Below are 27,736 nucleotides of genomic sequence, written 5' to 3'. Positions count from 1 at the left end.
AAAGGCTGAATGAGTGAATATACTAAAAGGTCTAGAGTTGTCATTCTTTATACTTAATAATTGTTTTCATTTGTTACAATCTGGTGCCTGCAAAAGAAAGGTTGTTTTTAATGTGATTGAAAACCTGATCTGGGGTCTGCAGTGACTCTGCTTGTTCCCTATTGCTGTGTTACCTGAAGGTATGGGGGAAGTGGAGACATTTTAAGTGGAGATTTCATGACACAAGGCTTCCTACAAATGCAGTGTTCAGTAGGCTCAAGCCAACAAATGTAACTTTAAAGTGGCTTACATAGCTTGTCTTTTAGAACCATCTTCTAATACTCTGTTGGATGATAAATTTTATTCAAAATTAAATAGAGATTAAGGAGATAAGGCTTCTGAAAAAGTCACAATGTTAACAGATGGGATCAGCCCTCCTGAGTTCTCAAGTAGGTTCTGAAGCCAAAATATCTAATTTCTCTATTCATTCTGGGAAACTTGGTTTCGGAGAGTTTTGATGTCCTGGGGTTTGGATGAAAGTAGATAAGTGTTATTCTCTGTAAGGGTTGGGGCTGCCACAGTTCTTCTGAATTTTTCCCTTTAACCAAGTCTCAGTGGAAATCACTATCTTGAGTTCTTCTTGTTTCTTTTTTTTTTTCTTAATATTTTTTTTTCATTGTTCTGTTGCTGAGAGTTGTGTACTTGTTCTCATATCTGTTTGGCATAAAGAATACCAATAGCAGTTGTGCTGTTGTAGGGATGTATACATACATGAACCTATGATATGCTCCCACATTTTCTTAAGAGAAGATGTTGCAGAGCCACATCAAGGTGCTCATCAAGGAGAACAGTCCCTCTGAGATTTTGATTGTTTAAATCTACATTGAGTGCTTTGCTAAAAATTATAATATATTCCTGGTTCTGAATTCATCATGAGTGAGGTATTTCAGCATGTGTATTTGTGTAAGGCATTTCCAGCCTGAGCTTAGTTTTTAAAACAATGTTTGTGTATTTTTCCAAACAGATGCCAGAAGAGCAGGCGTTCTGTGTATTTGTGAAAATAATGTATGACTATGGCTTGAGGGACCTCTACAGAAATAACTTTGAAGATCTCCATTGCAAGTTTTTCCAGCTGGAGAAGTTAATGCAGGTGGGACTTGGGTAACAAATTCTTCTAATTTTAGAAATGGAGATACTGGCATGGAGAAGACATTAATGCTTTGCTTACATAAGCTACTAGACAATGAAACCCCTCTCCTTCTAGAGGTAGGGTAGAACCAAAAGAGGGAAGTTTAATAACTGGATCCAAACTTTGTGAGTCTGATTTATTTCTGATTTGTTTTGTCTTTCATATACCAATCTTGCTGGCAATCTTTGTATCCAAGCAGAACGGGTATCTGTTTTTTCTTCCTCTCTGTTTTCTAACTCTCTTCCTAAATTGTGATATTGATTGTTCTATTAAGGCCAGAGTATCTTTTGGACTGCCATCTGTCAGTATCCTACTTTTTTGTAAATTATGTCAGTGGTTCAGAGGTCAGGCAAATCAGGACATCCTGAAGCTTATGAAATACAAATCAAGTGTAGGTCATTTTGTAGATTTTTACTGTGTCTTAAGTACATTGTTCTTTTTTCAGAAGGAATTATTTCATAGAGCAATTTAACATAAATAAACGGCTACAAGTTTTCCACATTGTTATTCTGACTAATAACAAGTTACTAACAGTTCATTAAGCTTTGACCTGCACTTTTGTTAGCATTGTGGAAGCTAGCTACTGAAGTCAGTTATCATAGATGACATTACCTGCTTCTGTGAGAGATAGTAAAACCAAACAAAACAGACCACCATGAATTTAATGATTTTTTTTTTTCAGATGTCAAATTGTGTGTATTTCCTACTTGATGAAGTAGAATTATGTACTAATTAATTTGTTACTTCAGCATATGGTCTTCTCCATATTTACATACACTAACAAAGATTTTTACTTTGTTAACAGAATATGGATATATCACCTATTTACAGTAGGTTTAACAGTATTTATTTTGTGTTGCTTATATATGGCCCTAGTTAGAGAAATTGTCTGATGGAGTTATGTGCTTTGTTACTTTCAAGCTCCGCAGTGTGATCTTGTGCTAGTACCCTTTGTTTTTTATAGCAGAAGCATTTATAGAAAGACACAGGGAAGGAATAACTTAAAAATATGCCCTATGTATGACATAGATTTCACAAGTGCCTTTTGACTGTTAAAACAATTTGTAATTTCTCAACATAATCCCAGTATATTATCTGATACCATGATAGAATCCACAGTGGATACCTTACTAAAAAAATCCTGTAACCATGGGCACTGAAATTTATGAAGAAATGTATTTTCATTGCTCAAAAGAAACCAGGATTTCACTTTGTTGTATTTTTCAGTGTTTAGGAAGCTGGTACTTACTCGCAGTGTAGATGAAGAACAGAGATTAATGAGTAATACTGAAGGTTTTATTTTTTTTCCTTTACCCTAGGAGCAGTTACCAGACTTGTATGGCCATTTCTCAGACCTCAATTTGGAAGCTCATATGTATGCATCCCAGTGGTTCCTCACTCTTTTTACTGCCAAGTTTCCACTGTGCATGGTCTTCCACATCATTGACTTACTACTTTGTGAGGTAAAAACACCTTGAATCAGAAAGCCCTTCCTCCATTCGACAAATGATTCTTCTTCTTTTGTTTTGTTGAAGCAATTTGTTGTTTAATTTCAAAACGTGTGACTGAATTATGTAGAAACATGGTTATATCGATGAAATGATGTTTAGTGAAATGCTGGTTTGGTTTTAAAATTAGAATTCTGGATTGCCTCATTCTTTGCTAAGGGATCTAATTAAGAATATCTGATGCACACATCTGTTCTTCATTTAATTTGTTAAATAATTTATTCAAAGTTAGGAATTCTGTTTTCTGCAAGACACCTAGTAGTAAAAGCCTAGCAGGTGTTTAGAGGAAAAGCTTTTCAGATTGCGTGATTCAGAGTGCCCAAAGACAGTAAGAGTATTTCATCTTGCTTTGCTGGTCTGATATTAAACAAATAGTAAGAAGTGCCGAAGAGCACAATTGAATGGTGCTCTTCCCTTTTGTTTTTGTGCCCTACTATTCCAACTAAGAAACACATTACTCCAGATACAAAATGGCGTATTTCTGTATAGTAGCTGTATCTGGACTTCCTTGAAAAAAAGTTGGCCAATTAGGTTAATAGTCTGGAATGCTTATTTTGTAATATACTAGTACTTCCTTTTGTTACTAGGAAGTCAGGGCATCCATGGAATTAAACCTGATTTTGAACGTGCCACTGATTTCCTCCTCTTGATTTAGATGGGTCACAAACATAAAAAAATAGAAATAAATAAAATAATTGAGAATTTTAAATGCAAAGGACTTCATGAGTATGAAGCACTGTTGATGCTAGTTCATTTTAGTTTTTACTGTGAACTGCTTTACTTGTGAATTTTTAGGTTTGCTGCATATGCCTTAATAGCATTAATTGTTAAACAGGTATTGTCCACCGCTCATAACTCAGTAATTTTTTCCTTAAGAGTATTGATTCTTCTACGTGTTGGTGCTCAGTTATCAAAAAGTGGTAATACCGCCAGGGGTCCAAGTGAGCATGAAAGGTAGTAGTAGTGTTGAAATGATCCCACATTTCCATATAAATATGTGAGTTCTAGTTCTTACACAATGTCTTGATTATTTTAAGTAAGCTAATAGAAAAGGCAGAAAAGCTAGTTTTTCTGCTCTTTATCCTCTTCTTTGATCATGCAGTAGATTAACACAATCCTTTCATCACTTGTGAACTGTTAGTGTTAGTGTTAATTTTCAGAATGGGCTTCTGGTGTGGATTTGATAATTCTTTTTCAGCTCAGTTTATTACTTCATTCTGGTCTTGATGTAGAGCTGCATTCACAAATTACTATTTTAAGAGATCGTTTGTCAAGAAGTACAGAACATTGTTTCATAATTGTGATTATTGTGATAGCAGCATAGTTACAACCTGTCTAAAGCTTCTGTGCTTTTTATTATGTTAAGCTTGATGATGGAATAAGCTGAAGAAGTCTTTATGTCATGGTTAATATAGATGTAATTTTTAGAATGAAAAAAAAAGAACTCTTAAATCATTTGCATTCATCTCACATCTATCAATGTTTATCTCGGCGTGTGTGAAGGAATTACTCTGGGAAAGAAGGTGAAAGAATTCAAGGAGATGTGAGAGAGCGCAGCACTAGAACCTGGAAGGAAGGGGAACTTGTTAGAATTTGTGGAGGATAGTCACATGAAACTAAGTAAGCCTCTTTTACAACACCTAAAAATAAACCAGAAATTATAAGAAAATTGATTTCAAGTGAGAAGATACATACAGACATCTTGAGAAACAGTGGGGCAATGTGTAGACAACATACTGAGGCAACAGTGTAGACTATCGGAAAGCTGCTCCTAAGATCCAGGAGTCAACCAGTCTAAAGGAACAGGCACTTCTGAGAATTTGTGGGAGGAGCGTAGACTAAAATATTATTAAAATAAAAAACCTAGTTGGCTCTCATAGCAGGAAAATAAAATCTGAAGGCATATGGCCATAGACTGAATAAGAAAGAAACAATTCCTTAACAGAGGACTGAAATCGTATTGTAAAGCTGGCTGTCTAGTCACCCTCCAGAAGGAGTAGTGGAGCAGTCAAAAAATAATTTTTGTCTGCATTAAATTGTTCTTCACTTTATCTCTGAACAAACAGCATGCCTGTAATTCCAGAAAGTGGAGGGGAAAAAGGAGTTGCAGCTGCTAACAGTGGAACATATTCTTCTGGGAAAAAAAAAAAAATCCTCAAAAAGCCTTTGAAGTGAACTCTTCTGTTTTTAAGAACAAACTTCCAGCCTTCTCATTAATTTGTCATAGATACAGATGAATTTTAAATAGCCTTCAACTTCCTTCCTGACTGTGCTTTCTCCACATCCCTGTCCTGTCTGTTGACAAAATGTTTACATCCTGTATAACTCTTTTATGAAAGAAAAATATTAGGAAAAAAAACCAAGTTTAAAACCATTGCTGAATGGGTGCTGCCAACAATTCATTCCAAGGGAACTTCTCTGGTCCCTGTGAAAATATTTTAATTACGGCTAAACAATTTTTTGTGAAGCAAGAAGTTTTGTATCGGCTGCTTTTTGAGGTTTTGACGGCAGCTGGAAGAGTGAAATGGTACATACAGGTATCCTGTAACCCTCTGTCCAGAGAGGAGGAATACCTGTTGGAAATCTTATACTTTCACAGCTTACCAGGGAGGCATGTTTTCTTGCACGGTGGAAGAGTAGCGCAAGATGGGGTGTGGACCTCCTGGACAGGAGCATGTCCAATGAAAAAATAGCTAAATTTATGATAAGAATTAACTTCTATGGAGAAGTTTTTTAAATCTATAAAAGTGAGTGCCATTACAGTCAGGGGTTTTTCATCATTCTCACATAATGACTTAGAAGGAATAATTTTATTTAAATTGATACAGATTTGGGACTTCCCATAGCCCCTCTGTGATAGAGTTCTTTATCAGCAGTTCTCATCTACAAATGAAATACTTTGGAATTCTTTGTCTTTCATATGACAGAAACTTGAAGAAAATTTTGAGCTTTCAGGCAGATACTCCATAGTATGAACATAAACCTGTTCATCCAGTTGAAGATTTTCATGTGATTACGGCAGACTGCTTGGCTTTGAGCCTGGCTATAGAGATAAATTTTAACATGTCAGCATTAGCTGAAGACCTTTCTGCAATGTTCCTTTTAGCTGCCTGTTTCAGCCACTTCATTTGTCTCTTCGCCCTTTGTTACACGTTTGCATTGAAGAATGTCGATCAAATTCAGAGTTGTATTCCGACTTGTCAGTCTTATCATTCAATATGACATTATGTTATTGAACACCTTGTGAGCCTGTTCTATTTTCCTGTCTCTTTTTGTTCCATTTTAAATTATTTATTTAAAGTCATGCTCAGAAATAGAGACTCATCTAGGTAAAGCTCATGTCACTTAGAGCTGTCCCCAGTGCAACAATTGCACCTGCTTATGTTATAAAATATCAAAGAGTTGACATTTTTTTTTATTTTGCATTTTAAAATGTTCAATTTAAAATTAAAATGTGTGTTTTAAAAGCACTGAATAAGTGACCTTAGTTAGGCATTTAGAAGAGAAAAAAAACAAACCTGATTGCCAGTTTTGCATATAAAATAATTAAATGTTTTCCAACATAGCTAATATCAAAGTGAAATTACCTTTCACAGGACCACACAGAAGCACAGTGGAAGAATTAGGAATTGAAAGCTAGATACCATCATTCCTTGGCCTTTATTTATCAACTGTTGCCTTCAGAACTTTGTATAAAATAACTTTTATCATCAGTTTTGTGAAACTATCTGTGATAATGAAGACTGATGGGAGTTTTTAAAAACCTTTTAAAATGTGAATGACTTGATGCTAGTAAATGAGCATCTATTGATAGTAAAAATGTGTCACCATGTTGTGTAGTGCTCCTGAGAGCACTGCTTCATAATGAAATAATGAAAATCTTGGAAGAATTATAGCTATTGGTGCAGAATATTTGATTTCTGTCTTACATGTGTCTCACTGAATGGATGTGTCAGGAAACACTATGCCGTATGGTATCACTCAGATGATAAGACATGTCTCTGTGTGTTAGTACTCACTGAATAGTAGATACTATAATAGCTTGCTATTTTTTATCTGTCACTGTCAGATACTTCTGTGATGCCTTCAACAAAGTTGAGAAGGAACAGATTAACAATTTATTAAACCTCCTCAGGAACTGAGACAGAAACAAGCCCACTTCCTCTGTAAATCTGTGCTCAGATGAAATGTGACTTAAATAAAAGATTGGGTACAGTTGTTTATCTTCTGTAGATCTATAGGGGAAGAAGAATTGAACTTTTTGGAGTTACCTATTCACATGTTTTCTACGTTTGTTAACCGTTCCAGTTATGACTGCTTTAGTAAATCTTACAAAACAGCAGACTGGGCTTGCTAGAAATAATCTCTTTTGGAAACAGCATGTTAAAAGCTAGGCTTAATTTCTGAGTAAGTATAGATCTATGCTGAGTATGCCTGTATTATTTCAGTACTCTTTACAAAATAATGTTTTACATGCAAGTTGGAAAAGGCAGGGGGGATCTGTGTTTTCCTTCTTACGAATATAGGAAATTAGACTTTGGCATTTAGACTGTGTCTTCTGTCCATTGCTCTTTGCATTATGCGTGCTAGAGCTAAGTCTCCTTTCTGAAGTCTTTATCAGCTGCTGCTGTTTCATGTAAAGAGACTGGACAGGATTTCTTTCTGAGACTGCTATAACTAGCTTTTAATTAGTTTAATAAGAATCAGTTGTTTATCAGACTCAACATGGAAGACTAGAATTTGAGCATGCATGTCCAGTGGTAATGATGGTTGGCTACATTCAAGCGTCTGTTGACGTGTCAGCTATTATAACATTTTTTTTTTTTTGCAAAACCAGGTTTTCTGGCCCTGGATATTTTGCTTTTATGTATTTAGATGAGTTATTTTAAATCCATGCTGAAAGTAATTTTAGCATAATTTATCTGATGACTACAGCTGTATTCTACTGTGGGAGTTTTTCAATGCTAGAACAGAAATTAAAGGAAAAAGAAGGAAAAGAGGATGTAGTATTTGATAGTGTTTGATGCATGAGGAACTTTTTTAAGCTTTTGTGTATGATTCAAACATTCAAATTAGAATGATAAAGAATTTTAAGTTCTTTTCAAAGTGAAGGTCATAAGAAGTGCTAGATGTTTGGATATAAAATTTCAGTCAACAGCAGAAATATTGGAGCTATGTAATGCCATGTTCTGTATTGCCATAGGGACAGGGAACACAAAACATTCCATTTATTTCCAAAGCTACACAGAATTTTTAATAATTCAAACTTAGACTGGGAAGAGTATTCTAATAGATTATATATAAGAGGTTCTTGGTGAGCCACAAGGTTTAACGTAACCATTCACGCTATGTTGTCCAGGTCTTCCTGTGCGCATCCGTAATTTATGTATTTTCCACTCATAGCTGCAGCTTGTTTATCCCAAAATAACAAGGCTGGTGATAAATGCTCAGCATGAGCAAAATAAAAACAGTCTCACAACAATCTGCAATTCAAGATAACTTATGTGAACAGAAGGTACCTTCTTGGTGATGTTGATAAATATTGTGGTCCTAAAATGTTGAGTCTGCTTCCATTTCAGAAAATATTCTAAGATACAGGTAAAAAGCTACCAAAGATGAGGAAACTATTTGAATGACCTAAATTGTGCCTTCAACACTAATGTCATGTTCACAGCATGTCTCCGAATTATTTTCCCCATTGCTACTGAAGTATTTTAGCCACTTTAGCCACTAGTTGATGTTCACTTGATTGATTTTGTAGGAATACAGTAAATTTCCATAATGCTTATTTAACACCAGTGCCATCTGCTGTATTTTGAATAGCAGCATATTCTAAGCAGTCTTGGCAGTCCTCAAAAACTGCTTCAGAAATAACTGAAGGTATGTATCAAAATGGGAGTGTGATATTCCATGAACAAATCCAGGAAGCTAAGCTAATTTATGGACTGTTTTAAAAAAGAGGGTAGTGCAGTCTGCCTGTGCCAAAACACTTCCCATTAGTTTATGCTTGGAATCTGAGGCTGTACTGAATTTTCTAAGTATGTAAAATCAAAATATGAACTTTGCATTCTAGTGATTGTTGGAAAGATAAAATGAATGTCAAGGTGTGGAGAGGCAGGGACCAGGACTGTTGTGGCAGAGAAAGGGGGAAGGCTAAAAATGAACCTTGGGAGGGAGATCAGATGGGGTGCAGGGAAGCATGAATTGATGTAACAAGGGCATGCATTTTTCTGTGTTATATGGCTACATGTAGAAGCAGAGGAGGCACAGCTCTCTGCTAAGACATGTTCTGAACCCTCATCTTGTGTCATATCAAAAAAGTTGGGGTGTGGAAGACTCCTGCTCCTCTGAGCATGTCTAATAGTCATTCTCTGTTTCTGTGTGAGAGCTGGAGGACCTGTCCTACCCACAGAGATAATAAGGCCTCTTTTTCTGTCCTCTTATTTAAGTGTGATAAGGCCCTGGATGCCTAGTGTGGATTCAGGCCCCTTTCTTTGTCCCCATATTAATCAGGTTTGGAAAGAGGAAAAGGAATGTCTAAAATCCCTGTAATTTAAACCTCTGAAAACCAGAAACATAATATTACTATATGGCTTGGTCAAACAAATGGAGAAAGCGTACTGCCAGCCCGTAACCAGTTGCCTGTGAATTAGGAACATGCAGCTGTGGAAATGCCTAATATCAGGGAGCAATTTGATACGTGGAGATGACTTAAAATTCTGTGGCTGTAATTTTTATGGTTTGAAAACAGTCACAGAAGCTGGAGAGAAGTGTTAATCTCATAGCACTCTCTACCTTCATTTAGCCATAGCAACATCTCAGCAGCAAATTACATGTAAAGCACCTAAACCATGTAAATATTGACCAGTACTCTTAAATCCCATTCATTTCTGTTAAAAGCAAGCAACCAATCAAAATATAATGCAAAATCATACTAATACAGGTTCATGGTTGCCTGGCAGTATTTTCTATGCCTTCTCATGCTGCAAAATATAGAAAAAGTGGCACAACAAATGCCGAATTGTGTGGTGACATTTTAACCATCTCTCTAGTACTTGCTTATCTGATAATTCAGTCAACTGATTGTAATTGGGTTTCTGTATTATTCACAGCACCATAGTCTCAGGATGGCGATTTCTGTACTTTCTTTTTGCCTTTCTTGTCTTAGAGCATTTCCTATTGTGAGTTATTGTAGAAGGCAATGTATATGGAGTCACTGGAGGAAGGCCAGTCTAAGTCAGCTATACCTCATACGTTAGCAGTAAGATCTCTGTGCAATTTGATCTGGGTTGGTTTTTTTGGTTCTTTTTTTTGTTTTTCTTCTCTCTAATGTAACTGTTTAGTAAGCAAGATTTATCTGTTGCTTATACAAAGCTTGTTTTTGTATGTTGTACCTTATTTGAACAAGATTTAACCTTTCTTTCCCTTGGTTGTCTTGTCATTGAAATAAAATAAATGTACAAGCTATACAAACTATATCTGAGTAAAAGATGTTAATTAACATCCATATCCCTGCAGAGCATACTCCAAGACTGTGCTACTTATGAAGAGAAACTTGAGCTTCAGACCGTGTATTTATGTTGTCAGCAAAATAATTACATTTGTCACATTCCTAAAGTTTATTGTATGTTCTGAACATATTAGAGTTGCCAAAAAGATGTTTTGCTGGAAGCAATCCAAAGCATAAATAGAATTTTAATTCTCCTTTGGAGTTTGTAACCCCAATTACCCTCTGTAGCTCCTTTGAAAGTGTGCAACTGAACACATAATTATGAAACACTTTTGGATTACAAAACAATGTCAAATTAACTCCAGTTGAATAGCTAAATTCTCTATTAAAAAAAAGGGAAATTCAGTTATTAGAAAGCTGGAACAGGTTAAATGGTTTGCCTGATGGCTTATCATGTGAGGCTTGAGTCTTATCTGACCTTAGAAAGGTGCTCAGTTGATTTTCATATGCATTCTTCTTAACTGATGCTTAATATTAGAGAATATTGTATCGGTATATTCACTGATTCCTCCTGCATGTCATGCATATCTAGGAACAAACCCACAGATAAGGACACAGATAAAAAAATAATTTTCCATATTTTTAAAAGAGTTTCACTTCCTTTTGTTTGTGAAAGTGATGCAGAGAGTATTGCTGTGTAACCAGAGGAAGGTATTTCAGTGGTCTGGGTTGGAGAGGAAGAGATACTAGTATTTAGTATAGTCTACCTTCTCCCAAGGCTTCTGTCATTGAAGAGAAGCTTTAAAAGAGGTGATAAAGTCTTAAGTCATTCCCTATCATATGTTGTCCAGATATTTCATGATTACACTTTTTGGCCTGACTCTTCTGTCAGCTCTGCGCTTGGCTGTTGAGCTTTGCTAGTAGCAAGTGTTAGTTTGCTACCCCCTTAACTTCCTTTTTTTCCTGGTCTCTGAATAGATTTGCTGGATCAGATGGATAGATATGCCTCCTCCCTTCTAAATGAAGTCACAAGCATCCTTTCTGTCACAGAGATCTCATTGAATACAAACTGGATCCTACAAAATTGGATCTTGATTGTTCTTTGTTCCCAATCTTTAGGCCTTTTCAAAAATCATCTTGTTTCAGATTGTGGAAGGTCTCAAAGTCAGGAGTCCTCAAGGAGGACTTATGTCTGCAGAAGGAATTTTGGTTTTAGAGGGAGTTAAGGAACTGAAAATCTCTTGTTAGAAGAGAGTTAATGTAGTAAGATTTCAACTTATTTTAAGCCAGTCTTAATTTCAGTGCACATGCATTATTTCCAGTTGAAGTGTTCTGTTTTTACAGTCTCAGGAGATATATTTTCGCTGTTTTTACAGTCTTTTGACACACAATTCGAATAAGGTGATGGTTCTGTGAAGTGCAATCTTAATGAGTTAAATGGTGACCTACTGGATGGTGAGTGTTCATCCCAACAGTATCATCCCAGTAGGTACAAAGGGTTATTCTACAAATCTATGCTCTTCCTTCTTGAGTAAGTGCTGTTCTATGGCAATCTTTGTAAAGCAGAGAACGAACAGCAGGGTACTCAGCAGGAGCCATAAAGAGCCTGTAAGATGTCACAAACTCTTAACATTTTCCCTTTCCTGACCCTTATCTTGCCATCTTGACTGCAGAAGAGTCAAGAGTTGTTTGCTTTGAGATGGGCTTATTCCTCCTCCGAAACTCCTGAGCTTAATGAGATCTCTTAAAATGCTCTAGGACTCTACACAAGCTTAGGAGGGTTCTTAAATAACACCTGTGGAACAAAAAAAGATACTGTGCAGATGCTTAACTAGGCAGATAAGTTAAGCTGTCATAGAAAGTGCTAGCCTTCTGCAGAAGGCTAGCTAAAAGCTTCTTGGAGGAGGATATCCACATGCCTCATTTCAGGGCTCTTTGCTTGTGGGCTTAATGTCTGTGAGCTGTGCAGGCTGTGTACTCCCCCCACATTTGCTCATTAGCAGCAAAGCTTCTCAGGTTGAAAAACAAGAGAATAGCTGCATAAATCGGGAAGTGGTACAACCTGGTGATAAGCCTGTAACCATTATTGTGCTTTTATATCAGTTCTTGTTAAGTAAGTGTGGTTTTTTGCTTTTGACTGTCGTATATATTAAAATACCCAAGTGTTTAGGTAATTATGAACAACTTTAATATTTGCAATTTAAAAAAAATATTGAGAGGTGTATGATATTAAAGCATTTATTTCAAAATGCCTAGTTAATCATATGACCTTTGGTTTTAAAAAATAATTATCCAAAGCTTATTTCATATGAGCTCGCTTGTCTTTACCCCTTTTGGATGATTTGTATGTACTTTCATGTTTCCATTATAAAATTGCTGGAGGGATACTGCTAGCAATGATTTATGTGTCTGGTGCACATTGATATTTTCGGTCGTCCTTTTAAAATAGATGGAGAAGTTTAAGCTGAATCTTATAAATCAGTGTTTGGTACATGAAGTAGGATTTTAGATAGGAGATTGTGGAAAAATGAGCTGAGCCTTCTTTTTCATAATCATCATCATTAAACTTGGCCATGTTAGAATGGTCTTGCATGCATTAGAAAAAAAAAGCTCAGGTGTGTAGTTCAGTCTTTATAAAATGGGTTGCTAAAATGGTTGGTCAAGGCATTTGAGATTTAAAACATCTTGCTGTAAATGTCCAAGTGGAGACCATTAACTGTGGTGTTCTTAAAGGGCTGTTGAACATCTTTGTTGGTGACATGGACAGTGGGATTGAGTCTGCTGCCTCAGCAAGTTTGCCGACAACACCAAGCTGTGTGGTGCTGTCAACACACTGGAGGGAAGGGATTCCATCTAGAGAGACCCTGACGTGCTTGAAAGGTGGGCCAGTGCCAACATCATGAAGTTCAACAAGGCCAAGTGCAAGGTCCTGCAGCTGGGTTGGGGCAATCCCAGGTGCAAATACAGGCTGGGCAGAGAACAGATTGAGAGTAACCCTGAGGAGAAGGACTTGGTGGTGTTGCTCAATGAAAAGCTCAACATGAGCCGGCAGTGTGCGCTCACAGCCCAGAAAGCCAAGCATATCCTGGGCTGCATCAAAAGGAACGTGACCAGCAGGTTGAGGGAGGGGATTCTCCCCTTCTACCCTGCTCTTATGAAACCCTACCTGCAGTACTGCATTCAGCTCTGGGGACCCCAGCACAGGAGGGACATGGACCTGCTCGAGCAAGTCCAGAGGAGGCCATGAAGATGAGAAGATGATGCTGGAGCAACTGTCCTATGGAGACAGGCTGAGAGAGTTGGGGTTGTTCAGCCTGGAGAAGAGAAAGCTCAAGGGATACTTTATCACAGTCTTCCAGTACCTAAAGGGGCCTACAAGGAATCTGGAGAGGGACTTTTTACAAGGACATGTAGTGACAGGACAAGGGGAGAATGGCTTTAAGCTGACAGAAGGGAAATTTAGATTAGGCCTTAGGAGAAAATTCTTCACTGAAGCAGTTTGCCCAGGGAAGTTGTGAGTGCTCCGTCCCTGGAAGTGTTCAAGGCCAGATTGGATGGGGCTTTGAGCAACCTGGTCTAGTGGAAGGTGTCCCTACCCATGGTAGGGGGGTTGGAACTGGATGATCTTTAAGGTCCCTTTCAACCCTAACCATTCTGTGATTCTATGAAATCCGAACATGAGTAGAAAGCCTACTCTCGGTTGCCAGATGTCACTTCCAGTTCCTCAGCTGTCAAGGGGTATATTAATCCCTCAAATCCAGCAAGTCCAAGCTGGTCAGCATCAACCTGCAGCGACTGATGCCACAGGTCTAAAATATTGCCTTGATTTGGGGGTTACCTCTTCTCCTGAGGAAAGATGAAGGTGCTAGTTGTTCTCTGTTGCCAGGAGTAATGAAGTGCAGCTCAGGACAGTTGTATACAAAATTTTTTAGTCCTTTAGGTGCTCTAATTTTCGAGTGCTTGTGCATTGAACAGGTTATCTCAAGTACTATGAGATAAGTACTTACAGTCTGTGAGCAATAGTCTGTGAGCTGCCGCTTGCCTGATGGGGCTGGGAGAGGAGCTGGGGATTATCAAGGCAGGTGGAAACCTATTTCTGCTTCATTTGCTACCCATGTGAAGAGCGATCATGTAAGAGGAGTACCAAGAGAGATTTTGATTAGTTTAGATTCAGAAACAATGTGAGTTTCAGGCAGATCAAAAAAAAAAGTATTTAGAAAATAAATGAACTGATTTCATTTATTGGGGGGGGGGGGGGTGTTTTTGTTTTGGGATTTTTTGTTTGTTTATTTTTGCATTGATGTTTTGGGTTTTTTTGTTTTATTTGTTTTTTGGGAGAGGGGGATGTTTTGGGGGTATTTTTTTTTTTTTTTTTTGGTAATGCCAGAAAATACACAGGAAGTAATCCAGCAATTAGTCATTAATACTCCTACTCGTAAAATATCAAAATCTGATCAGTCTGTTAACAGGAAAAAACAGTGTTTGTGATGATTTATAGATTTATAGATTGTATGGTCATATCAGTTCCTCTCTCTTAGGACGTAAAAAGTTGTTAATGGCACAACCATGTGGAATGAGCTGTTGATTTCAGACTGGTATTTGGAATAAAACTTGCTTTACTGCAGTCAGTGCTGTTGATCATGACTGAAGTTCACAGCCAGGCATTTTTTTTTCAGTCCTGATACAATTGTGACCTCTAGTGGAAAAAAACAGTTTGTTATGATGATTATGCATCAAATTGCAAAGTAATTCATGGAGTGTTGTAATATTCATTATGTTGAATGTCATAGCATTTCCAAGACTCATTAATGGTAAATTCCCTTCAAGGCACAGTATTATGTACATAAAAAAAATACCAGTTCTTCCTGAAAATGCCTCTGAAAACTCTCTGCAGATTTATATAAAAGCTAATATTACAGAAGTATGGTCTCATGCTTTCAGGAAAAGGCTTGGAAAAATACTCCATTGCAGAACCAGAAATTCCTTGGAGGTCATTGCCTTATAAAGAGTGCTGTTGTTATCCCACAGCAATATTTATTGTAGTGACTTGAGTGCAAATCTGTTGAGGCGGTTTTAGATATCAACTCTGAAAGACATTATAAGATAAGATTCATCATAACATTAAACAAGCAGGCAAGAAGATTCATAAAATATAATCTAGGGAAACAGTCTGAACACAAAGTACATAGTTCTTACATGCTGTCCACACATACATACAGCAAGTAAGAATTGCATATGGTATTTTTCATATTTGGATGAACAAAAAGATATTTCTAATCTTAAATAATCAAGAGATGTAGGCTGTAGACAGGAAAGTCTCTTCCATCAGCAGAGGCAATGTGTGTACTGTCAGGAAGGCTGTCATGTTGTGTCCTCTGGCTGAGCTGACCCTGGCTGGTTTTTCAAGCAGGACCCTAAGAGTAGTTTCAGTTAGGCTGCTCCAAAGGAGGAGCCGCCATTGGGATATGTGTTCACCTTCACCCTGCAAAAATCTCAAGGTCTTTATTGTCAAAATGAAAAGATGTTGAACAAAAGGAGAGGATGGGTATTTCTTTTTATTTTATATGATGTAAGTGAAGATGTAGCCTTTTTCACCCCTCTGTAGTCAGTGGAGTGCATTTTACTTTCTTTGATTTTTAAATGATTGGACATTGTCGTATTTTCCAGTGAATAGATTTCTGCACACCTGTATTTCCAGGTTTTGCAAACCAGAAAGCAACTACGTGATACAGGCATCAGTTTGCTTACCTTTGAAATAGTTTTGACTTTTCGCTAATAGCAGCAAAAAAGTGTATTTTGTACTTGTGGAGTCTTTTTTTTTCCCTTTTTTTCTATTTTGTTGTGGGTTTTTTTTTCAGTTTGAGCTTGAAAGATTGTACATGATTAGTTATAGCTAAGTTACTTGGCAAAATCTGATCAATTAGAATATTTATTGCATTTTCTTGATGACCTGCTTGTTACAATATTCTTCACTGTTCATGAAAATCAACACTGACATGGACTGAAATGATGGAGGGATATCCTCTCACATTCATAGCACCTAACTAATTGAACAGTGAGATTCCAAAAGCACCAAAGAGCTGTCATCTACCCCAGCGGGAGTTTAGAAACTGTGCCTTGGGGCTTTAATGATGAACTTTGAAGTGTAGCAGGGGAAAGGGAATCATTCCCGAAAGATCTGCAGCATCTAGTTGTGATGCCACATGATGATTAGTAATAGGGAAGAGACATTTGTACACTGGGACTGATTGAAGTACTTTTCTTCTTATTTTTAGGGTATGAACATAATCTTCCACGTAGCCTTGGCTCTCTTAAAGGTAAGTCATTGATTAGAAGGGTTATTTATTTATTTTATTAAACTGTATGGAAAATTTTCTTACCTTAAAGTGTCATGTCTAAGGAAACAATAATCATGGGACTTCTGGAGGAGGGAACAGAGGAGAAATACCCATTTCGGTAGAGATGTCTTCAAAATTGTTCTTATGGTAGATCTGTTTTTTTAAACTTAATCATGTCATAAAGTTCCTGGAACAAGGAATGCAGTCTGAAGATTTAAATGTTTCACGTAATTATTATTTAGAGAACAATTTTGTTTATTTTGTGGCTGGGTTCTTGCATATAAATCTTCAAGAAATGTAATTGAGTATTCTTTGGTATCAAATGTATTTGTAATTTCAAAAGAGGAATGGAAGTATTTTATAATATGGAGAAATTATGTCTTTGTCTTGGGCACAGAATTTACCAAAACAAACCCGTAAACCTGTAAGTTGGCCCTTTTGATGCCAGTGAGATAGCTGAAAGTTAACTTAGTTAACCTTTACAAGCTGGTTCTAGTTCAAATCCAGTCTGCATACAGGCTCATGGTATGGCATTTGAAATGCCACATTGAATTCAAATGATATTCCCATAGGCTAAAGCTCAGAGTAGAACAGCTTGTCACTCCTAACACAATAACTCCATAACATGGATATGGACTAATATCATTTTGCTGTTGCTAGTCGTTCAGTGCCTTCCTTATCACAGAATACCAGTTTGGAAAGGGAACCTCAAGGATCATCTAGTCTAACCTTTCTTGGGGAAAAAAGCGCAGACCCTGTCTGGCTGAATTGTAAAAACATCCAGTGTTTTGAAGGCCACCACTTGCTTGGGGAGATTATTCAATTGACTGATTGTTCTTGTTGTGAAAAAATTTCCTCTTGTGTTCAATCAAAATCTCACCAGGATTAGCTTGTACCCATTACTCCTTGTCTTTTCCATGTGACCCCATGTAAAAAAGGAGTCTCCATCATCTTTGTAGCCACAGTTTAAATGCTAGAATATGGTGATAAGGTCTCCCTGAGCCTTCTTTATTCAAGGCTAAACAAAGCCAGTTCTCTCAGCCTTTCTTCATACAGCAGCCTTCCCGGTCCTTTTATCATCTTTGTGGCTGTTCTCTGGACCCTCTCCAGCCTGTCCAAAATTTTTGCATAATGGGGATCAAAAGCGAACACAGTATTCCAGGTATGGCCTGACCAGTGTTGAGTAGAGTGGGATAATGACATATTCATCTCTGCTGATGATGCCCTCGTTGGTACAACCCAGCATCCTGTTGGCTTTCTTTGTGTCAGCAGCACACTGTTCACTCATATTCAGCTTGCTGTACACCAGGACCCCCACGTCCCTTCCTATGGTGCTGCTCCCCACCCAAGTAGATTCCAGCCTGTGCTGCACCCTTGGATTATGTTTTCCCAGGTGCAAGACCTTACAGTTGTCCTTGAACTTCATAAGGTTCTTGTTAGCCCACTCTTCCAGCCTATCCAGGTCATCCTGCAGAGTAGCTCTCCCTTCTGAAGTGTCCACAGTTTGGGGTTTGTTATCATCAGCAAGCTCATCAGGGTGCACTAGATTCCATCATCCAGATCACACTGAACATCATTTGGCCCACTGTTCATCCCTGGGAGACCCCACTTGTGACAGATCACCAGTTTAAAACGGAACTATTCACAACCAACCTCTGCGTGTGGCCGATCAGCCAGTTTCCCACCCACTGCATGGACCACTTGCCTAGACCGTAATGTGCCAGTTCCTCTAGGAAGAGGCTGTGGGGAATTTTATCAAAAGCCTTGGAGAAATCCAGGTAGACAGTGCCCACCTTTTGCCCCACTTCAACCCAGCAGGTTAGTTTGTCATAGAAGGTTTGTCAAGCACAGTCTGTTCTTGGTGAATCCTTGCTGGCTTTTTCCAATCATGTGCTTCATTTGACTTGCAATAGCACCCAGGAGGGTTCATTCTATAGCTTTCTAGGGGTACGAAATAAGAATGATGGGCCTGTAATTTTCTGGATACTCCTTTAAGCCCTTCTTATAGATGTGATCACCCTTTATTATAGGGGCGATGTTAGCCGCCTTCTAGTCTTCTGGGACATTCCGTCATCTCCACACTTCTCAGAGATTATGGAAAGCGGCTTCACAGTGACACCAGCCAACTCTCTTAACACCCTCAGGTGGATAATGACAGGGCCCATAGATCTGTAAGGGTCAAGTTCTTGTAATAGTGCATATAGCAACTCTTCCTTCACTGATGGTGGGTCTGTGTTTGTGTGAGCCTGGATTCTTGTTCCCAAGGCCTGGGGCTTAACAGTGCTGGTATGGACAGAGGTGAAGAAAGTGTTGAGAACCTCTGCATTTCAGCACTGTTGGTGACTAATTCACCTCCCCTGCTTAAGAGCCAGCTGGTATTTTCCTTCTACTTCTGCTTGTTTAAATACCTGAAGAAATCTTTCTTGTATATTTTGACATCTCTGGCCAATTTCAGTTGGAGGTGTATGTTTGCCTTTCTAAAATGCTCAACACCAGGAAGGTGTATATGCTGCTGCTCTGAGCAGAGCAATTGGAAATTTCCAAACACACATTTTCACTTGAGGTAGGGTAACTTCGGTGTAGTACTGCAGTGTAGGTAAGAGATAGTTTGTAGCTTTACAGTAAGAAAAAGTCCAAAATAAATTGTGTTTTACACTATCATAGTTAATCTGTTAAATGGTGGTGTGACTTTCTACATGAGTATATGTATTAAATGAAATTGCCTGTAAACAGGGTATTTGTTTAATGTACATTTCCAAGGAAGTGCTCCTACACAAATCTAAATTTGTAAAAAGGGGGGGAGAGAAGTGTGTGCTCTGTTCTTCCTGTTTTGTATTTTATTTGCAGCTATGGAGGCTTGTTAATTTTATTCTTTTTGAGTTTTTTTTTCGTTTTTTTTTCTTTTTTTCAAGTCCAGTGTAGATAAAGGGAAATCTAGTAGGCTATGGTATGATAGATAATAAAGAAGTGAAAGCAAGCATACAAGCGTCACCCAACAAGTGTATTGCCATAGTAGAAGGAATAGGTTCTGGAAAGAGGTAGAGATACCAGTTTATGGATCTTAAAAATGAAGAAGACAGAGAAGGAGGCATACTTGCACTGAGCTGAAAATAACTGGCAAGGTTTTCAGGAAAGGAGAACTTAGTTCAATTCAGTTATGAAGGATGGCTTTGAGACGATGGGTATACACCCAATGATCTGTTTTCCTTACACTTCCTGCTGCTGGTAGTGGGAACGGCTGAACAGAGGTTGGCAGTGGAACAATTGTTTAAAAGTGTGATAACCTTGAAAAGGGCTAAAATATTTAATTCACAGATGTCATATTTCAAGATTTTTTTGTGTGTGTGTGTGTGTATGTGTTTAATAATTAGCCCTATTTCTTTTACCAAAAAGTCCTCACTCTTTTCAATTTATATATATTCCACAACATGATGCTTATCCAATTGAACATTTCTTTCTGGCTGTTCAAGAAGAGGAAAATTCAAGAAAGTGTCTTTTCGTAAATGATTTCAAAATTTAAGAGCTTTAAGTATCAGTTTTAATACTGCTTATAGTGGTTCTTAAAATGTGTATATATATACATGCAGTATGCTGTATCTGCTTGTTCTGGCAGTAGTAGGCTCTTGATGGTAAGGGAGGTGTTATCCTGGAAAAATATTTCTATATTGCAGCCAAAAACAAGTACAAAGAAAATACAGGTAAGTAAGATAAGATTCTAAGTCAGAAATACCTAAGAGCACAGTTCCATAGTAGTAGCAAGATGGAGCTGGTGATTATATAGCATTAACTCAGCATTATGACTTGCTTTCAGCAGGAATTGCTGTTGTCTTAGGGAAGAAAATAATTTTCTACTCTGAGACCTGAAGTAATTTATTTTTTCCCATGCAGATGTGTTCGTAATCTCTCCTAATCATTAGAAACAAAGTGGTTTAGCACACCAGTAAGTTACAGAAACATAATGTGCATGCTGCAGAGAAACCACTTTAAAAACTGTGTTTCTGAGGTCTCGTTTCTCCGATTCTGAAGCAAATGAAAGCAACTCCTAAGGATTTGTTCTTCATTAAAAGAGGGTGATTATTCTCTCATCCACAATCTTTTGGATTATTTTTAATTTGGATGAGGGAATCCTTCATCAGTGGAGTATCAGAGTCTTTATTGTGTAAATGTCATTTTCCTCACTTCCCTGTGAAGCATGTGCCTCTCAATCCCTCATTAAATAACACCAGAATAGAAGCTTTTAACTCTCTTGTACTCAGTGCTGTTTCTCGCTGTTACAAGCAGCTGCTGGTATTCAAAGTGAATGCTTGTTAGTTTTGAAATGACAGTACTACTGTGGCCAATTACCCGAGACATCTTGATGCAGTAATCTTTGGAAAATAAACATGTATTTAAGACACGAGGGGAATCCTTTCCCTTCCTTCTCCCATGTTCTGAATATGACTGTAGCGAGGAACAGCTAGAGGATGAAAGCTCTTTAGCTGTGGAGGCCATAATTTGTAATAGGACGTTAATCTGATTTCTTAATGAAGGAAAAACAGAGTCTTTTTTTCTGTAGCATCCAAATGTAATGTTTTCTAATGCATCAGTGCTTTTCATGTACTCAACAGTATGCTCATCTGTCAGGCTCTCCAGCTGGTGGCAGTATTTTACAGCTTGACATTAATCAGTTAGTTACGTAGCGATTGCGCTTATTTAACATTTAGTAAACTGATAAAAAATCAAATCCCTCACCTTTCATTTTCTGACCACCAGAAAACAGTGAAGCAGTCTAGTGTGAAAAGAGCCCCAGTGCTGAAAAAAGCAGTGTAGAAAACTGTGGTTAGAACAGTTGTTTAGAACAACTCAACAAACAACGATATTTTCATTTTTTAAATCTGAGTTAAGACCATTAATTGAGAGTAAGAGGGGAAATGTCCATTCCAGTGCCAGCATACTTTCTGAGCCCTTTGTCATCAACTAATTAATTTCTTGGAAATTACAAAGTAAACATTAAAATCTTCACATATGCTAAGAAAAAATATCATGTTTTAATATTTCAAAACCAGCTAAATGCATGCTTTACTTTAGAATTAGCAAGATAAACAAGTAGTAAAATACGTGAATGTGGAGAAATCAGGATTTAAACTAACTGCTATTGCAGTTACTAACTACTGAAAAGGCAGGGAATAGTACTTGTTAACTAGAAATGCAAGAATGAGGCATAGGCTTTTAAAATAGGTCCATATCCAAACTTTCTTTTTGAGGGTTCATTTACTCATGGAGTGTGATTCGTAAGAATACTTAGAGGTCAGCGCTTAGGCTGTTGAGCTTTCTCCTGGGTGCCTGTTAAAAACATGTTGCTTGATGCCAAAGGAAAGCCATAGGTTTGATGACAAAGGTGTATATTATAATTGAAATGGGTATACAATAGTGAGAAACAATAATGTATTCGTTACTGCTTGTGTTTCCCATCCAATGCATTATTATCTTCCAAAGATTCACTTCAGTACATATACAATCTTAAACCCAGTACTTTTATATATCATTCCTTAAACTTAGATGCGTGTGAGCAGCATTTCTACTAGTGCTCATGAGTTCTTAACACTCCTCCTCACTGCACGCTATCAAGTGACAACTGTAACACAAACAAGGTAGTTGTATTTTTTGGTTATTTCTGTTGCTGTTGCTCAGTGCTCTTTGTCAAGTCTGTGCCCAGCAGATTAGGGAGAAGCACACCAGTTACAATGGCAGGGACAACAAATAATGCTATTTATTCAAGTAGTAGGCTTCCTAGATAAAAAAAAAAAAATAAATAAATAAATACAGTGTCAGAATTACCTTGGGGTTTTGTTACCTTTATATCATTCTGCATCTGAACTGAAAAGGACCTCCTGGGCCACAAAAATGTTTCTTTGCTATATTATGCCATTGTGTGATGTGGCATCCATTTCATAAACCTGTAACAGCAGCAGTATTGCAGTATTCCAGCTTAAGTTTATTACTGATCGTTTTACACTTATCTACTCTGACGTCCACATTGTGCTTTCTTTGAGGCAGTCCCCTTCCAATGACATTCACACTGATGTTTATCACCTTGAAGTATTTGTAGGTACCACTCATTGTTTACTAAATAAACCAATATTCTTAGGGCTTTTGAACTCTAGAGCATCTTAGTAGTTTCCTTCTGCATCTCTTCAGTTCTGTATTAATCTTATTACAAGTGATTGACTTTTAAGAGAGGTCACACTATGTTTTCTGTATTGATGTTGTATTCCCTTATTCTAGAAAATCTACTTTATCTCATAATTGAGGATTTTATTGTTCTCTTACATTTGTATGAAATAGTATTCATGACTAACCAGAGGGTTCCACAAATACTATTAGGGTGGTGAGGCACTGGAATGGGTTGCCCAGGGAGGTTGTGAATGCTCCATCCCTGGAGGTGTTCAAGGCCAGGTTGGACAAAGCCTTGGGTGGCATGGTTTAGTGTGAGGTGTCCCTGACCATGGCAGGGGGGTTGGAACTTGATGATCTTTAAGGTCCTTTCCAACCCTAACGATTCTATGATTCACCACCTTAGAGGTGGATTTGTGTAAGAGCACACATTTTTAATAAAATTATGCTGTACTTCTGTATACATTTACATTTCACTTCTTAATGAACATGCAGTATTTCATTACACTGAAAACAACAAACATTGTAGGGTTTTTTTTTCACTTTGAAGACATCTTTGGATAGACATCTGACCTTCCCTGTCTTGGATTTTGTCCATCTCTTGAACTGCCACTTGCACCAACTCATGACTTTAAAATCAGATCTATAATTTTGTTATGTGTTAAAAGGCATAGCTCAAAAATTTTTGCTCATGAGAAGTGGACTCATCCAAGGATAAGCAGAGCAGTCATCCATTTTTGTGCATCTTAGATCCTGCTTTTCATGGATAAGTTATAGCTGTTCCTTCAGGGAGCTGTGTGGTTTGCAGTGTAAATTGAAGTAACCGGTGTGACATCCCTTGTGATTATGCTTCCCTTTATCACCTGCTTCTGAAATGATCACTTGCCACAATTTATCCTGGGGCATTAAAGCTTAAAAAGTAGCGCAGTATTTTAAAAAACACAAGGAAAAAGCCCAAGCAAGAAATGAAATAAATTTTGTCTGTCAGATGAAAGGAAGCAGCATGAGGAACAGTTAAGTTGAGCAACCACATTCTTCTGTATCCTACTGATATTTTGTGTAGTCTTACTGGCTAAACTTCTGAGGAAGTCAGTGAAGACTGGACAGGTGCTTATTTCAGGTAAAACTGGCATATTGTCAATGCAGATAATTAAAAAATGTGAATTGCCTTCCAGTTTGGCATGAAATCTACAGTTATTGTAACTTTTTGAGAAGAATCCCATGAAAAGTGCACTGAGTGTAACTGGGCATGGGTCTTGTATCCACAAGATAAAACAGCTGTTTCATTCTCTCTCTGCTCTTCCTGTGCATTTACAATGGCTTGAGGAGCCCGAACTGTTTTTTAAATCAGCACTGCTTTAAGCCAGAGGTTGGTTGAGGTAACATACAGGGTTCCTTTCCAGCCTAAACTGGCTTTGATTCTAGGTGATCTGGTTTAGTCTACTCTTAAGTACATTAAATCTTCAAAAAGCTCTTCTCAGGATAAAACAGAGTGTCCATATTAGAATCTAAGGCAAAATAGATGTCCTCTGTACCATTTTTTTTATAGCTTCTTTATGTGGTTGATCTCAGGATAAGAGCTGAAGCTTCTGGTAGAGAAGAGTTTCCTAACTCTCTGCTGCTAGAGATCAGAACCAGCTGATCTGTTTTCAAGGTCTTCTCCTTTAGGCAGTGGACCAGAAATTCAGTTTTAAAGAGGCTCTCAGATGTTTTTGTGTTTTTATTTCCTAAATCAAGGACATCCTTTGACTGTAGGTTTTGCTGGGCTGAAGAATTCCTTCCTGAGACATGCTCCCCCTACCCTAGAAACCAGTACTTGGTGACTTGCTGGAGATTCTCTCTTAAAAAGACAAATCTGTACCTGAAAATATCCAGAATCATTCAACTTCCAAACTACTGATTTTCCAGCCTTAATATAAGCAGTTTTATATTTTTAAATGCCTGTATTTATCTGCATGCTAAAAATCCTTCCTGTCCTGACTAGTTACCTTCTTAGCTCATTTGATCTCCTCCTCACACTTAGAATTAAATTTCTATTAGGTGAATGTTCACCATAAACTTTGCATTTTGAGGGAGTAGATGTGTTCTGTTTTTAAAGGAACAGAAGGCCGACAGCAGAAAAGGAACATGAAATTTGTGGGACTTCATTTCTTTAGCAGTGTTGAAGCCTGATTTATGTGTTGTTGACACCTCTCCATTATATTGTCTACTTGTAATTTCTAGATGTTGGAAAATGATGATGCTGTTTCAGTATATATCAGAACATACAGTTCTGATAGTTACTATTATTTTTTATTATGAATTATTATTTTTATAATGATTTAAATACATGTATGTCTCATGTACCTAGCAAATTTTGTGATTCTGTGTGAGAATTTTTTCTTAAGTAGGTAATGGAAGTAAATAAAACCATAAAAATAATCATTCCAGATGAGACTTGTGAGCTTATCTACCCCAGTATCTTGTTGGCAACAGTGAATACATGGGAAAAAACCTGTAAAAAAGGACAATAATAGATTAGTTTTTTTTTTTTATTTCTGGCAGTTTATGTCTTGGAGACTCTGAGAAAGAAGTGGTATCTCATATTTCATAACTCTGCATGGATTATTGTTCCATGAGTTTGTCTGGTGACTTTTTGAACACATGTAAACTAGTAGGCTCAGAGATTTTCTCAGCTTAATTACGTTTTGGTTTTGCTTTGATTGTGTCACCTGTGTGAGTTTCATGTGAAGTTCCTGGTTCCTGCGTTAGAAGGCATTTTGGACAGTTAGTACCTCTTCACTTTCTCCACACCACTCATAATTTTCTAAGTCTACATATCCCTCATCAGCTCTCTGTTTTCCAGGCTTAATAATCTTAGTCTATTTTTTGTCTTCATTTGGAAGCGTCTGATGATCCTTATTCCCTCTATAAATACTGTAATGTCTGTGTTATCTCCTTTTTGAGATAGGAGGACCAAAGGAATGCGTAATACCAAAGATGAAAACACATAATGGACATATACTGTAGAACAATGGCATTCTCTGTTTAGATCTTTATTCCTTTCCTATTAATTCCTGCTGTTTGATGTGTTTTGTTGATTTGTGCTGTGCAATGAGCTGGTATTTTCATAGAACTGCCCACAGCGACTCCAGGATTCACCCCCGAGTAGGAATTGTCAGCTCAGTTGTCATTTATATGTGAAATTGATATTGTTCTCCATGTGTATCAATTTACATTTATCTACATTGACTTTCATTTACCGTACTATTGCCCAGTCATTCAGTCTGTTACGGTCTTTCTGCAGTTCTTTACTGTAAGCCCCTCTCTTAAAACCCTGAATAATTTAATAGCATTTGCAAATGTTGTCACCTCATGATTTACCCTCTTTTCCAAGCCATTTGAGAATAGGCCAGCCAGCACATTCCGTCAGACAATTCCATCAGATTGCTGATGGAATTTACTATGGAAATTGTTTTATCATGTTCCCTCAAACAATGATAAAAATGTAAACTTCACTAAATCCAGATCACACTGTTGTAATTAGACCTGAGGAATACAAAGGACAAAGTAATTTCTGATAAGGAAAGGGATGAAGTTCTTACTGTGAGCATGATTTAAGTTGTATGGATTTTTAGAGGTGTTCTGGTGCAGAATTTGTCATATCCTTTCACAGGAATTGACTTGAAAGAGAGCTTCCTTTTTTGTACTTTGAGTTTTAGAGTCTGCTTAGCTTTACAAAGTCAGTAATTTTTGCTATTAAAATGTTAAAAATGTTACAGGCAATCCAGTTTCTTCTTTTTTTTTTTTTTTTTTTACAGTTGATGTAGATGTTATCATACATCAGCATTATCAATTAGCAATTGATACATCAATTATGAAAATGTTTAGTTTATCTCAATACTGACCTTTCAGTACTGTGCCCCATTACAATAAAAATTCAATAGTCTTGTCAACGGAAAGCACAAGATAGGAGACAAGACCAGTCGTGGCTTTGCAGGAAGGACTGGGACAGAGGGAGGACAGAGAAGGCTGGGCTGCTCACACAGGGAGAATGTGGGCAGGCACAGGAAGCAGAAGCAGAGAAAAATAATCTATTGTATTCACAAAGGGTTATAATTTTAAAATTATGCAGGTTGCCATTTTTTACAGCAAGTTGTCATGCCTTGTTAAACATGCAAGTAAGAACACTCGTATCTGGGAACTGAACCACTATGAACGCTCAAAACTTAGCATGTTTGTGTTCAGGCTTTGTGCACTCTTGGCAAAATAGTAAAAAATAGAAGCTGCAATGGTCATGATGGCACATACGTTTTTCTGCGTAGAAAACAGTACAAGAAGTACAGAGCTCTCACTTTGACCATCATAAAATGATAGAAACCCATCATTTTGCATAGAATCCCATGAGTTTTTTCCAAATATTTTCTCTGTTTTTATGTACAGATGTGTGCATATATGCACATAGAATCATAGGCTAGTTAGGGTTGGAAAGGACCTTAAGATCATCAAGTTCCAAGCCCCCTGCCATGGGCAGGGACACCTTCACACTAAACCATGTCACCCAATGGCTCTGTCCAGCCTGGCCTTGAACACTTCCAGGGATGGAGCATTCACAGCTTCTTTGGGCAACCCATTCCAGTGCTTCACCACCCTAACAGTAAAGAACTTCCTCCTTATATCCAATCTAAACTTCCCCCTGTTTAAGTTTTAACCTGTTATATGCATTAATATATATGCATTAATGTTCTATAGTGTTCCCTATGTTCTTCTCATTTGGTATGTTTTAAAGTAGATTTATAAAGGACTTTATAAAGAGATTTATGAAGGACTGCCCATCAACATCCTTGGTATCTTGCTGCAGAATTCAGAAAATACAGATAATTTGAAGTCATATTCTGCATGGTTTTATTTTCTTAGAGAATATTTCACCGTTAGCCACTTATCCTGAGTTCAGTGGACTTCAGCTGTGTACCTCTGAGCAGAACTAAAACTGTTTCGGAGTCATGTGAGTGAACAGACATTTCATGGCTGGAAAGGTCAGAAGCAGAACGTAACTGTACTTAAAAGACTATTGTATGACATGGAAATCAAAGCACAAGAAATGCCTGTTTATCCTAAGACATTCTACTTAGTGTGCAAG

The 27,736-nt window shown here is 37.5% G+C and overlaps 1 protein-coding gene across 4 annotated transcripts in view; it reads left to right on the top strand.

Annotated features, from left to right (window-relative positions):
- Nucleotides 1-27,736, top strand: part of RABGAP1L (RAB GTPase activating protein 1 like) — a 221,620-nt gene that overhangs the window by 126,426 nt on the left and 67,458 nt on the right. For all 4 annotated transcript variants that reach the window (XM_061452053.1, XM_061452052.1, XM_061452055.1 and 1 more), the window contains 3 exons: nucleotides 1,004-1,129; nucleotides 2,488-2,631; nucleotides 16,402-16,443. In XM_061452053.1, coding sequence (XP_061308037.1) covers nucleotides 1,004-1,129; nucleotides 2,488-2,631; nucleotides 16,402-16,443 — 312 coding nt within the window. The remainder of the gene's footprint in view (nucleotides 1-1,003; nucleotides 1,130-2,487; nucleotides 2,632-16,401; nucleotides 16,444-27,736) is intronic.

Source organism: Pezoporus flaviventris, unplaced genomic scaffold (assembly GCF_033815535.1).
Source record: "Pezoporus flaviventris isolate CSIRO_AGI_PZ_B2104156 unplaced genomic scaffold, CSIRO_AGI_Pfla_v1 ptg000013l, whole genome shotgun sequence".
Lineage (NCBI taxonomy): Eukaryota > Metazoa > Chordata > Aves > Psittaciformes > Psittacidae > Pezoporus > Pezoporus flaviventris.
This window is presented reverse-complemented; position numbering and strand designations above follow the sequence as displayed.